Below are 13,119 nucleotides of genomic sequence, written 5' to 3'. Positions count from 1 at the left end.
CCTCTACTTTTCAGCCTATATGCCCATTTTCACAACTTCTCTAATGGTAGCTATCCCAGATGAATGTGGTCTTTTGGATTTTGTTCTGTTGCCTCTTTCTTCACATTTCTTTATTTCATGAACCCTTATAAATTTATTTAGATTTTTTGAAGCAATATTCCTGTCACCATGTCACATATCACACTTCTACATCCTTGTCCTTTTTCAAAAAGTGGTTTTGAATTAATTGATCATTGATTGTCCCCCCACGTTAGCATTTGGTAAAATATTTTTATGTGTTTGAGACTCCATAAATATGATGGCTCTTTAAAATGAGGAGGATCATTATGGTGACAGAATTGTGTTCAACAACCCTCTTACTAGACATAGACACAAAATAGGATGCATATAGATGAGGTAGAAATAATATGGGAACCAGAATGATACTATAGGATTACAACACTATTAAATACTGATCAAATTACAGATATGACTATGGTAATGTCCTTGCCTATGTCTGCTCAGTGACCATTTTTTGAATGAATGGAACAATTGTATCACTCTAAATTTTAGGGTCCATCTAGTGTTCTTTCATCTAGAAAATGTTGCAGAGCAAAGAAAAAGCTCCAACCAGTAGTTCAAATCATGAAACTTGTGAGTATTTGGACATAAATATCTCCTTTAAGAAACTACTAGGTTGAAAAAGGCAGAGCTAATAGAACCACCTCTTAAGGAAATTCCAGGAAATAACTCAAAGGTTACACTCAGCTTTGTATATAGAACTTAAGAGTAAGCCCAGAATAAGAACTCTCTATTTTTCCCAATGGGCAAACTTTTTTTTTCCCTCTAATGATTCACAAAACAAGACTTTTAGATGAAATAACGAAAAAGAAGATATGCACACACATAAACCTAAGGCTTTCGGATGAAAGCCTTGTTTTGCTTCTAAGTAAAACTGGCCTATCTATATAGCACATTCTGGTTTTCTAACTGGTTATTCTGATTTTTTTATTCAAGAATATTTATTGAGAATCTACCATGTGCCAAGCTATGGCTATGATTTTTATCATTAGTAATGATGTGCAGCAGAGACCATTTTAAGCTGCCACCTTATTAACGGGCCTCTAGCCAATTAATGATTTAAATATGTTGACTTGACGGTAGAGTTTTAGAACTGAATATTCAAACTTGAATAAGGTGGTTAAAAAGCTTGACATTTTACAAAGAAAAGTGCAAAGGCTCAAAGAGATTTGGTGACCTTTTCAAGATCACTGTGGCCAGGTTCTGGCCCAGACCAGACTTAGACTTCAGGGCTCCTGCCACTCAGGACTGTATTTTTTTTCATCACTCCAACCAGGCTTGCAAGATGGTTCTGTCAAGTTCTGTTTCTGAATATGGGAATCATATACAGTCATTCCATCAGATTTCATTTTGATTAACACAAATAGAAGTTTGCCACTTCAATGGGATTATAGGTAAAATTTAGTTCCAGGAAAAGTACATGATTGAAATACATCTGTGTTTTATTCTTGTCCATCATAAAAGGATCCTGTATCCCCTGTCCCTAGAGGAAAGAAAGTAGTTTTTCTACCTCTAACATCAGTACCTGGGCCCACAGTGCTCGTCTTGTCCCTGTCTAATTGAGGTACCTTAAATAAGTCAATATCTCACACTTCATCCCTTCCACACGTGGTTCTGAGCTATTTCTATTTATGTCATTATTAGTTTTTGGTGATATATATATATTTTTTTATTTTCTGGAAGCAGGTGGGGTAGAAAATAAAAACATCAATTCCTTGATTCTTCTCCATTACTTTCAGGTATTTTTTAAAGTTTCTTATTTGCTTCATATCCATGAGATATTTCTACTTGCATAGTTTCAAAATTAGTATGATTCTGGGGCTGGGGATGTGGCTCAAGCGGTAGCGCACTCACCTGGCATGCGTGCGGCCCGGGTTTGATCCTCAGCACCACATACAAACAAAGATGTTGTGTCCGCCAAATACTAAAAGATAAATATTAAAATTCTCTCTCTCACTCTCTCTTTAAAAAAAAATTACTATGATTCAAAGAGTCTTTATTTTGTTTTGCTATCAGACTGGCTTAGGAATTTCAACATTTGGATTGAAAGTATCCAATCAATCAATGGCCTTAAGTACACCTTAATTTATCTATACCTCAATTTTCTTTGGAGTAACATTCACAATATTAAAAAATACACCAAAAATGTATGTACTTAACCAAATGATTGACTCTTTAAAGATAGAGATCAAGTCCTTAATTTTTCCCTACCTTATACATAATAGGTTTAAAAATAATAATTTTGAATGAATTAATTAATAAGGAATCAGTCACCCATTTGGCCAGTATTTATAATCTGTGAGCAATATCCATCAAATAATTTAACATTCAAAATAAATTGATTTACTTTGGGATTTACCATTACCATAACATCATAAGGGCTTCATGTAATTTTTTTAAACCTTAGGAAGCTGAAGAATACCAGGTATTGTGGCCCACACCTGTAATCCCAGAAACTGAGGAGGCCAAGAAAGGAGGATCATAAGTTTAAGACCAGCCTCAGCAACATAGCAAGACCTCCCTCAAAATAAATACTAAAAAGGGCTAGGGATATATTTGAGTGGTAAAAAATACTAGGCTCAATCCCCAGTATAAAAAAAATCTAAAGAAAAAAACATCAATTCAGTAAACCTATTTTTTCTCATTTATACAATAAAATATTATTTTATTTACACAGAGGTACTCTAAATTTTTACTAATTGCTTCTAATTCCTCCACATACCTATTGTGAACCCTTGGGTCTATTTTGGAAAACTGAAGAGAAAGGTATGGAGAAGATGATATTTAAAGAAAATAATTGTATCTATTTAAGGAAGTAATTACCTTAACATTTGAATATTGATATCTAAATATTGTAAAACTATGTTCTGTTATGTGTATGGGAGAAGTTATCCTTATCCAATAACTTTTTATATCATAATATGAACAAAATGAGTTGTCTGATAAAATATTAACTATAACCTAAAAGAGAAAATCAGTGTTGTATATGAATACGTATTTTCCCAAACCTCATTCAACATAGTCTTTCTTTGAGAAACAAGGTGCTAATTATCAAAAAATCAAGATTTTTTTGCATTGAATGTTCATATTTTTGTTTAAAAGTGTCTCCATCTTTCGTCCTCTTAAAATGCAATATATTAGAGCATGAAGTTCATGGTAAGTTATTAGATGCTGAAATTTTGATCTTCCATTATTTTAATACATAATCTTTTCCTTAACTATATTTATTTATCTCTCATGAAACGCCATGCTGCAAGGACCACTGCTAGCCATTGCCTAAAATAGTGTTTGTACATAATAGGTGCTCAAAATTTGCTAACTAAATAAATGGAGAATCTTTCATATAACCATGTTTAATATGACACATTATTGCTTATTTTTCACATAATCACAAACATTATAATATTCTCGATCCTCTCATTTTCTTGAAGCATTTCTTCCCTTTTTTCTGTTTTTTTTACCCTTTTTAAAAATTTAGTCTAAATTGTACTAAATTCTGAAGATATAATCATGTAACCTTCTCTTCCATCTACTTTCTTTTCTTAATTTCAAGCAATGATGTGAAAATAATGGTGCTTATGTCTTTGTAATGACAGAAATTCCTTTGTCTTTTAGTTAAACTCATTTTAATCCTCAATGAGTCATATTTAAGAAATGAACTGTGCAGCTGTGGTGGAACTAAGTCCTTGGCAACAACTCGAGGGGCAAACAAGTGGTCTCTTACAATGGATGGCCCTTCGCCTCAAATTATTTAATTTTTAGTTTCAACAATGGAATTGTATCAAATAGTATCTTGGGCATTTTAAGTTTGATGAGACCTTTAAGATGCATTTCCTTATTTTACAGTCCTTTCCCCCCACCAAATTACCTCCACTTTCTCCTGTCCAGTTTTTCAATATATCTTTTTCTACTTGCATGACCAACTATCTTGGTTTTCTGAGGACTGCTCAGTTTTCCTGGAACTGTTTTTAACATTGGAGGTTCACATCCTTTTCAGTGTTAGGAAAACCAAGAGTATCGGTTACCCTATTGCTAGCTTCTGTCATTCATTCTAAAGTTCAAATTATTCTTATCCTAAAAAGAGCATTCTTCCTTTTCTTATATCCTCTGTCTTCTTGTCCTATTGTCCTCTTTTTCTTATCAGAAAAAAAATAAGGTAATTTTCACTGGAAATACCTACTTCTTCTTCCTCTCCTTCCTTGGCTAATTCTATTTCTTAGACCATTGCCCTCCACTAAACCGCTCTTACCAAGTCCAGTGAACACTTTTCAGTGCAGATCTGGCTTGACCTTTGTGTGTCATGATTGCTCACTCTTGGTTTCCTTCTTACTATTCCAAACTGTCACTCTCTTCAGTAGTTCTGTATTCCTCATTTACCCCACACTCTCCACCTTTCCATTATTTTTTGTTCTCTTGAGATTCTATTTTTATCTCTACTCATTAAATGTTGATATATAGGCGCTCAGTATATATTATCTGAATGAGAGAATGACTCCTGAATTTCCTTTTCTTCTCTCCAGTGACTTTATTATTTCCTTGTGGAAGGAATCTTACCTCTCTAAGTTGAACATATCATGTCCTCTTACTCTGTTTCCTATACAGGATTCCCCCTTAGGGTCAAGCTTTTATATTAGTATTTATTAATTTTATCCTGAATACACATGAGATATTTGTATCAGAGCCAAATTTCTTTTAAATACTTTATAGTAAATATTGTTTTCCCCTTCTCCTCTGCCTAAAGAAACTTGACCCTGTGGTGACATGATGAATGTTGATAAAATATTTCCTGTTTGAGTGGCTGCAGAGACCACAAACAAGAGCCTAGGAAATTTCTACTTGCATGAAAATTTTATTTTTCTCTGTTTATAAAGGAGAAGGATGCAGGTGTCCTTCTCTTCCTGAAAGATTCTCATTGGAAGCATATGGGGCCTGAGTCTACTTCGAGCTTCTCAAGGAACCAGCTAGCTGCCCCATGTGTCTCACATTTCTCAGTCTAAAAATGTCTCAAAGGTCTAGGCTTCATATTTTTTGAAATGTGATTACCAGGAGAGATAGCCACTCCAGTCTTTCAGACAACTTGGAGTTTAGCCAGGGAATCTGCTCTGGGGTATATTCATTTGGCCCTCTTGGATCATAGAAATTAACTAGACAAATGGTTACAGATCTAATTCACATTGTATGGGAAAGTTCTCAGGAGGCGAGAGCCTTTTGTAGGAAAGTTTATTTTCTCATACTTTGTCTAACTGTACCCACTGTTTACACATCTGCTCAGAATAAGAACTAGGAGTCCTTCTTGTTTCTTCTTCTCACTTCTCTAAAGCATCTATCTGCTCACCAGATCCTCATATCTCTATTTTCTAAATATTTCCCCATTCTCTCCCTGTTTTCTTTTTCCCTTGTCACCCCTGCCCTTGGTTACATTTTCATATTCTATCACTGAATTCTTGCAATTGTCTCTAATTGTTTCTCTGAATCCATTTCTGCCCTTCTCAGATATACAATCTGTGTAGTAGTACTCCATTATCTTGGGGAAATATTATGTTCCAAGACCCCCAATGAAAACCTGAAAGATAACTCTATATACACTGTGTACATTCCTTTATATACATACCTATGATAAAGTTTAACTTATGAATTAGGCACAATAAGAAATTAACAACATAACTGACTTTAGAACTTAACTACTTCAGCCTGATTTTTAAAAAACTTTCCTTAAGTTGAAATTTTTCACTTAAAGGAAGCACTTTACAACTTCCTTTTGTCATATCCAAATTGCTAATTTCATTGTTATTGCTCTTTGAGGCCATTATTAAGTAAAATAAAGGCTATTTGAACTCAAGTGCTATGGAAATCATGCCTGTCATTGTGAAAACTGAGACAACTAAGTGACTAACAGGCAAGTAATGTATACAACAACATTGGACAAAAGGATGATTCACATCCCAGGGAGGATGAAACAGGACTGTACAATATTTCATCATGCTATTGAGAACAGTGCACATTTACAACTTATGAATTATTTATTTCTGTAATTTTTCATTTACCCTTTCAGACTGTGGTCAACCATGGGTAACAGAAATTGTGAGAAGTGAAACCATGGGTAAGGGGGGAGTACTGTATTTATTTTAGGAAGATCTATTTGAAACATTCATATGCCTGTTCCATGCAGCTCTTAAATCCTTTCAAGGGATCCTAATTACCTATACCATATACCTAAGCTTTTAGCAAACTATATATGGGCTATATTTCATAGAGAGGCTGAGCTTCAAATTCTACCTAAAAGATCTAATATACTTCCCAATAATGAGAGTGACTTGCTTCATCTCAGGGCTTGTTCTCTCCTTGTTCTATATGTTCTAGAAACATGAGAATGCTTAAAGATCTTGGTACATGCTGTAGAGTATTATGTCTATTATCTCTCTGTACTAGCACTTTCCTCTTCTTGGAATGTCCTATAACCCATTCTTCCCTGACTAACTCATGGCCATATTTTTGAAATCTGAATGATTACTACCTTCTCTGGGATGCTCTTCTGAGGTTGTACATACCAGTAGCACTTTCCACATTGTATTGAAGTGATTCATATGTTTGACTTTTCCATTATATATTTTAAGTTCTTAAATGAGAAGAACTGTTTTGCATTCAGCTTTGGATTTCCAGTCTCTAATACAATCACTGATATACAATAGTTCAACAAAGGTAGCCATTATTTTATAATTAGCAGTATCAGTTGCTTCCTGTCAAGTCCAAATGAATAAACAGGCAAAATGATAATTTTCTGAAGTTAGGAAAATTAAATGTGGGAAAAAATACAGGATTGCAAGAAGTGCATACACATACATGCAAATTGAAATTGAAATATTAGAGATAGAATCAATCTTCTATGCAAACAGAGTAAATAATCCACCTACCCAGTAGGATTTCAAGGACACAAGAATATCCTACAATACAGAAATTACTTCCCTATACACAGGCTGAATCCTAATATTCCATTTTGTGCAACTCCATTATTTTAGTTCAAATACCTTACCTCTCTCAATTGAATTGTAAATAACTATGGAAGACGAATCATTTTGCAAAGTATAAGACTCAAGATTCTTTTGAATGATGAGTAACATGAAGATTGTATTGATAAACATTTCATACAATCCAGTCTGGAGCACTTCTGTATCATAATAGTATGTCTGAAGTTTAAAGGGGGATAGTAGTGAGTTTTTTCCCTATTTGGACAGGCTCAAATTCAGTAGTAAGCATTGCTAAAAATAAAGCAGATTTGAAAAAAAAAAGATATGCATATTGAAGCCCTAAGTCAGGGCAATTATTATTGCTGTTTTTGTTATATAAATATATTACCATTTATGCAATATTAATATTTTATTAGCACCTTCACTTCTGAGATCACAGAAGCTGGTCAATAACTTTCTTTAATGGTTTCATAGTATTTGTTAATTTAGTCTAGTCTCGCAGTATGCCCCACCATCCTCTTAGTACTTAGATTATATATGAACTTATAGTTTTTCACTCTGCTTCTAGTGTGTTAGGTTTCTGTGTTTTGTTGTTGTTGCTGTTTGGGTTTTGCTTGTTTGTTTTGGGGAGGTCAATGCTGGGCATGAAATGTAGGGCCTTTTGCATACTAGGTAAGCTCTCCACCATTGAGCTACACCTTCAGCCATATAGTTTTCTTTTTTTGTTTTAGTAATTACCTGAAGGCAGAAACTATGGGTTTAGGTTTTTCTCTTAATCCCCTGTATCAAGGGAAATTATAGATTTGATATTAAAATTGATAGCTAGATTACATGGCCTAAAGACACCTAAGTCTATTGATTTATAGAAATTTCTTCCCACAATTACTACATCTACAATAGCTCAGAACACTTCTGCTTTTCAGAGAGATCACAATGAATAATGTAATGGGTATTTTTTGAAAGTACTGACAGCTTTACTTAGCTTACTTTCAATAGACAGTTTTAGTCACTGTCAGGCATTTTGACAGAATTAACTGGTGATTATCAATTTGGATTCACTGTATATTTCAGTAAAGCCTGGGTACCTCCAAATGGTAGTTCCAGCTTCCTGTTACACTTTGAATGTCCATTATTTTGGGTGTATTTAAATCCTCATTAGCCATGTTTGGGTTTTTGCAATAAATACCTTGCAACTTTAGCTCTAAATTTTAAGTTTGACAGTCTGGTTATGTAAACAAAGTGCTCTTATCTTAATGAGAGGGCATCAAGTATCTTGCAAGCTCCTCCTTCTCCCTAGAATAGTTTTACAAACACATTGGTTTCCTCATTAACAGAAAGACCCAGTAACCTTCTTTGTTGATTTATGAGTATCAGTTTACAAACAAAGAAGATAGAAATTGACCTGGGAGTTTCATAAACAAGTTCTGAGCACCCAGGATTAATTTTGAGAAGAATGCCACAAGCCAAATAAACATTTCTTTTCATCTCATTTCACAGGCCTTCAAGAGGGAATTGAAAACTAAAGAACCTGTAATCATGAGCACTCTTGAGACTGTACGAATATTTCTGACAGAGCAGCCTTTGGAAGGACTAGAAAAACTCTACCAGGAGCCCAGAGGTAATTGAATGTGGAACTGTAATAACATATTGATAGAAGGATCAGTGGTGACAGAGCAGCCCATCCATTCTTGCTGCCAGGGTCTGGATAGCTCTCATATTTTCCAGGTTAAACAGAATCAATTCAAATTAAACATAGATGTTGAAAAAGAACAAGGAATCATAAACCACCATGCATAAATCTGTTTGCACATCCATAAATAAACATTAAAAGAGATTAGTGATCCATTATTGGAACATTTAGAAAATAATAAACAAAAGAGTTTATCTGTGAGAATGAATTCTATTGTTTCAAAAACTACAAGCTAATTTTCAATTTAAGAGCCTGACTGAAGAAAATTAGAGCTTGTGGTGTGCATCCTAACATTTTTTTCCTCAATAGCTTAAATGAATCTGGATTATCTGATTAATATAAGATAGAACAGATTCACTGAGGAAGACAGACTTTAGATGTTTCTGAACTATATCAAAACCTATGCCAAAGTGTAAAATAGTCATTAATCAGTAGGTTGGCCTCGTGTTAAACTGTACTTTTTTTTTTTCTTCTAGTCTGACCTTTTCAACAATGTTTTGTTTAAAAAAAAATGAATGTGATCTAAAACCTTGTTGCATTGCCAATTTAGAGCTGCCTCCTGAAGAGAGAGCCCAGAATGTCACTCGGCTACTACGAAAGCAGGCTGAGGAGGTCAACACTGAGTGGGAAAAATTGAACCTACACTCTGCTGACTGGCAGAGGAAAATAGATGAGGCCCTTGAAAGACTGCAGGAACTTCAGGAAGCTACAGATGAGTTGGATCTCAAGCTGCGCCAGGCCGAGGTGATCAAGGGATCCTGGCAGCCAGTGGGCGATCTCCTTATTGACTCTCTCCAAGATCACCTCGAAAAAGTCAAGGTACCAGTTCCTACTTTGCTTCAGAGCCCTTTGAGAGATCCAGAAAAGGTTCTAATCTAAACTTGAGTGCAGTGTTTTCATCCCACAAAGTTAAAAATAGGGCCCCTAAGCAATAGAAATGAGTCCCTCTTTTACCAATTCAGAGTCTTCTTTCACATGGTGTTTTCTCCAAGAAAAGATGGCAATGTAATCATCTATCTTCAGTGATATAAAATGAAATATTAAAAAGTTACAGGGCCAAATAGTAATTTTGATTTTTCTATTAGGAAGTTAATAGTTAATGTAACTGTACTAAAGTAGTGTGATGTATGTGGGTGTGGGGGTGTGGGGGCGGGTGTGAATGGGGGTGTGGGGGAGTGTTCTTTGTGTTACTTAGTATCAGAATAGAGAAAATTGAACACCTGTCAAGATCCAGGAGTCTAGATTTTGGCATTTTTTGCTAACCAAGTTATATGAAGTGGGCACTTTATGATACTATGAAATTAAACCATCAATGCTACCCTGCCCTTAAAAGGCAATGTATATAATTCAATTTCCAGTTGCCTCAGCCCACTGTGGATATAAGGAAAAATTATATATTTGGAATAGTATTGTCCAAAGGTAAATTCCCCCTGGCAAAAAGATGGTCAATGTATTTGTAAAGAAATAACATATATTTACAAGAATCATTTTGAAATAAGGAGCATGAAGCACATTTTGTTTACTAATCTAATGTCAAACCGCCAAAGTTCTTCTAGAATCAAATTCAAAAGAAGGCAAATTTCCAAAATTTCTCATGTATTTGGCATATTTGTCAGCAGGCTCTGCATGGAAGTTCTTTTTTTTTTTTGTACCAGGGATTAAACCTAGGGGGTGCTTAAACACTGAGCCATATCTCCTGCCTTTATATATTTCATTTAGAGACAGAGTTTCACTAAGTTGCTTTACTTTAGGGCCTCACTAAATTGCTGAGTCTGGCTTTGACCTTGCAATCCTCCTGTCTCAGCCTCCCAAACTGCTGGGAATACAGGAGTGTGCCACCATGCCCTCCATGGAAATTCTTTTTTTTTTTTCTTGGCTTTCATGGCACTATTCAGTCCACAATCCTCTCCTTCCTTTATTTTCCTAGATTTGTAACTTCCACCCACCTTTAATTATTGATGTGCCCAAGTTTCTAACTTTAGACCAATGGGTTTTTGGTTTTTGTGGGTAAAGTTTTTGTTTGTTTATTTAAATGTTTGCAATTTGAATGGAATGGATGGTGACAAATCTATCAATCTAGTCAGGATCTTTCTTCTGATCTCCTAACCCATATTACATTAGCATCACAAATTTACCTATTCTAAAACCAAATTCATTTGTTCTCCTGTTTTTCCACTCCCCAATTGTTATTCCCTTTTACCTGCTCTTTTTTTCTGTGTTTTCTATTTTAGCTAATGAATCATAATCCAGCAAATTTCCTAGTGTAAAAACTCTAGGTTCATCCTTAAACTTTTCTACATTTTTCATTGCCTGCATGTGATTTCTTGTTGTACCTCAAAGTATCTCTTATACTTCCTCTTTTTTTCATCAAATGTCCTGCTCTAATCCTCAGTATCTTTTTACTTACATGATAGTAGAATGCATATTTAAATCTCATTTCTCTGTGCAACTGTCATATCAGAAATATTGCATTTTTAATAACTGGCAAGTAAGTGAACAGTTTCTTTACTGGCATTTCTAAATTATCCAGTCTTTTTTAACTTCAATCCAAACTCCTTTTCGTGAGAAAGCCTGCCTAGAGAATGAAGTCCGTGAAGAGCATAGGTGTCCCTTTTCTTCCTGGCTTTGGTTTCACTTCCCAATTGTACCTCCTGTCCTCCAAGCCATTCAATATACTCTGACCACACCACCATCACATGTTATCTTTTTTTATAACTGCTCCTTTGCAAATGTTTTTGCTCTGTCTGGGCGACCCCACCTCATCTGCCTAGTGAACTCTTACTCAGACCTCAGGGTGCATTACAGAAGTCACCTGTATTTCTAGTCTTTCCTAGATGTCTACCCCCACCAACTTCCACCAACCAGAAGAAACTGCTCTTATTTTGGTGCTTTTGTAGATCACGAAACATGCTTAAATTGTCATACTTACATTTCGCATATATTATAGCATCTTTATATATTTTCTCCCAAAGAAAGTAAGATTTCTAGGGCTAGGGTTATAGCTCAGTGGTGGAGTACTTGCCTCACACATGTGAAGGTCTGGGTTCAATCCTCAGCACTACATAAAAATAAATAAATAAAGGCATTGTGTCCAACTATAACTAAAAATATTTTTTTTAAAAAAAGAAAGAATCCTAAAAGGAAGGATCATAGTGTGCATCTTTTAATTTCCCAGTGCCAGAAACATATAAGGAATCTCATTTAATATCTTTATTCACTCATTTAAGAACAGTTTTCATGTCACTATGCAGTGTTCTTGACATGTAGTTGTAAATAAAACAGTCTTGGTCTTTGCCTTTATGAAGCCTATAGTTTAATGTTGAATTGATAGCTCTTCACTAAAATATTAGGTGAAGATTTGAAAAGAAAAGCTTAAAATTTTGAATACTTCTAACATCCCTGTACCCCAATATTCTATAACACCATATCTAACATTTAAAGCAATAGTTAACCTAGCTATCTGCATGAAAATTAAGATAATGTTTTAAGATGTATTACTTTGTATTTGTTCAGCAGTAAATATAGTACTTTTATCCAAAAATATAGGAGCCAATTTTTAAAGTCTTCCCAAAATGTGAAATAAGATTAGGAAAATGTTCTAAAGAAACTAAATTAGTTAATGTATCAGTCCAGGTGTTGAGTATATAGGCTGTATAGCAGGCATAGGGGATTCTTTTTTAGCCATTTCTATTACACCAGGAACATGTGTAAGATAGTGAGTATAAGTAGACAATATAGACAGCATGATTAAAAATCAAATAACTAAAAGTGCAAAAGTTCAATATCAATTGACCTTCACTCAATCCGTTTTGTAGTATTTCTTTATTTCCCTGTCTTATGTGTTCTTGATCTAAGACAAGCTTCATTTCACATATCCTAATTGGTAAGATTCTCATTATAGTCCTAATAATGGTGATACATTTAAAATATTTACTATATCTTTTAAAAAGAGCCAAATATACCAACACATCTATCTTTCTCAGACATAGATGTTAAATCATAGTACTTATGTAAATATTTATGTACTGGTGATAATAAATGTGACTGTTTCCATTTCTAAACAAGTATCATATAAACATTTTATGTATGTTTTAAATATATGGATTACATGAATTCATATGTATTTATTTCCCTTTAGTAGCTCTTTGATTTTGCAGTGGAAACAAATTATTTTTCTCTATTGCATCTTATTGATACCAGGAGTTAAACTGGTAAAAGTTTTGTAGGCGGTAGTTTACACCACTAACTTAAACTTATTAACTAAAATTTATTTCAATAAAAAAGTAGAAACATGCTTAAGACCACTAGTCCATTTTATTTTTATTTAGCAATTTAAGCCCTTGGAGACCCCTTGCTATAGGGAATTCCCAACTGATAGCTAGGCAGCAAGCCAGAAGAAAAAAT

General features: G+C 34.4%; 1 protein-coding gene across 5 annotated transcripts in view; it reads left to right on the top strand.

Annotated features, from left to right (window-relative positions):
- The window catches only part of Dmd (dystrophin), a 2,011,337-nt gene that overhangs the window by 1,634,294 nt on the left and 363,924 nt on the right, over window positions 1-13,119 (top strand). For all 5 annotated transcript variants that reach the window (XM_077107047.1, XM_077107046.1, XM_077107045.1 and 2 more), the window contains 2 exons: window positions 8,523-8,643; window positions 9,266-9,534. In XM_077107047.1, the coding sequence (XP_076963162.1) occupies window positions 8,523-8,643; window positions 9,266-9,534 (390 nt within the window). The remainder of the gene's footprint in view (window positions 1-8,522; window positions 8,644-9,265; window positions 9,535-13,119) is intronic.

Source organism: Callospermophilus lateralis, chromosome X (genome assembly GCF_048772815.1).
Source record: "Callospermophilus lateralis isolate mCalLat2 chromosome X, mCalLat2.hap1, whole genome shotgun sequence".
NCBI classification, from domain to species: domain Eukaryota; kingdom Metazoa; phylum Chordata; class Mammalia; order Rodentia; family Sciuridae; genus Callospermophilus; species Callospermophilus lateralis.
The sequence above is the reverse complement of the archived record's forward strand: the minus strand, read 5'-3'. Positions and strand labels throughout refer to the sequence as shown.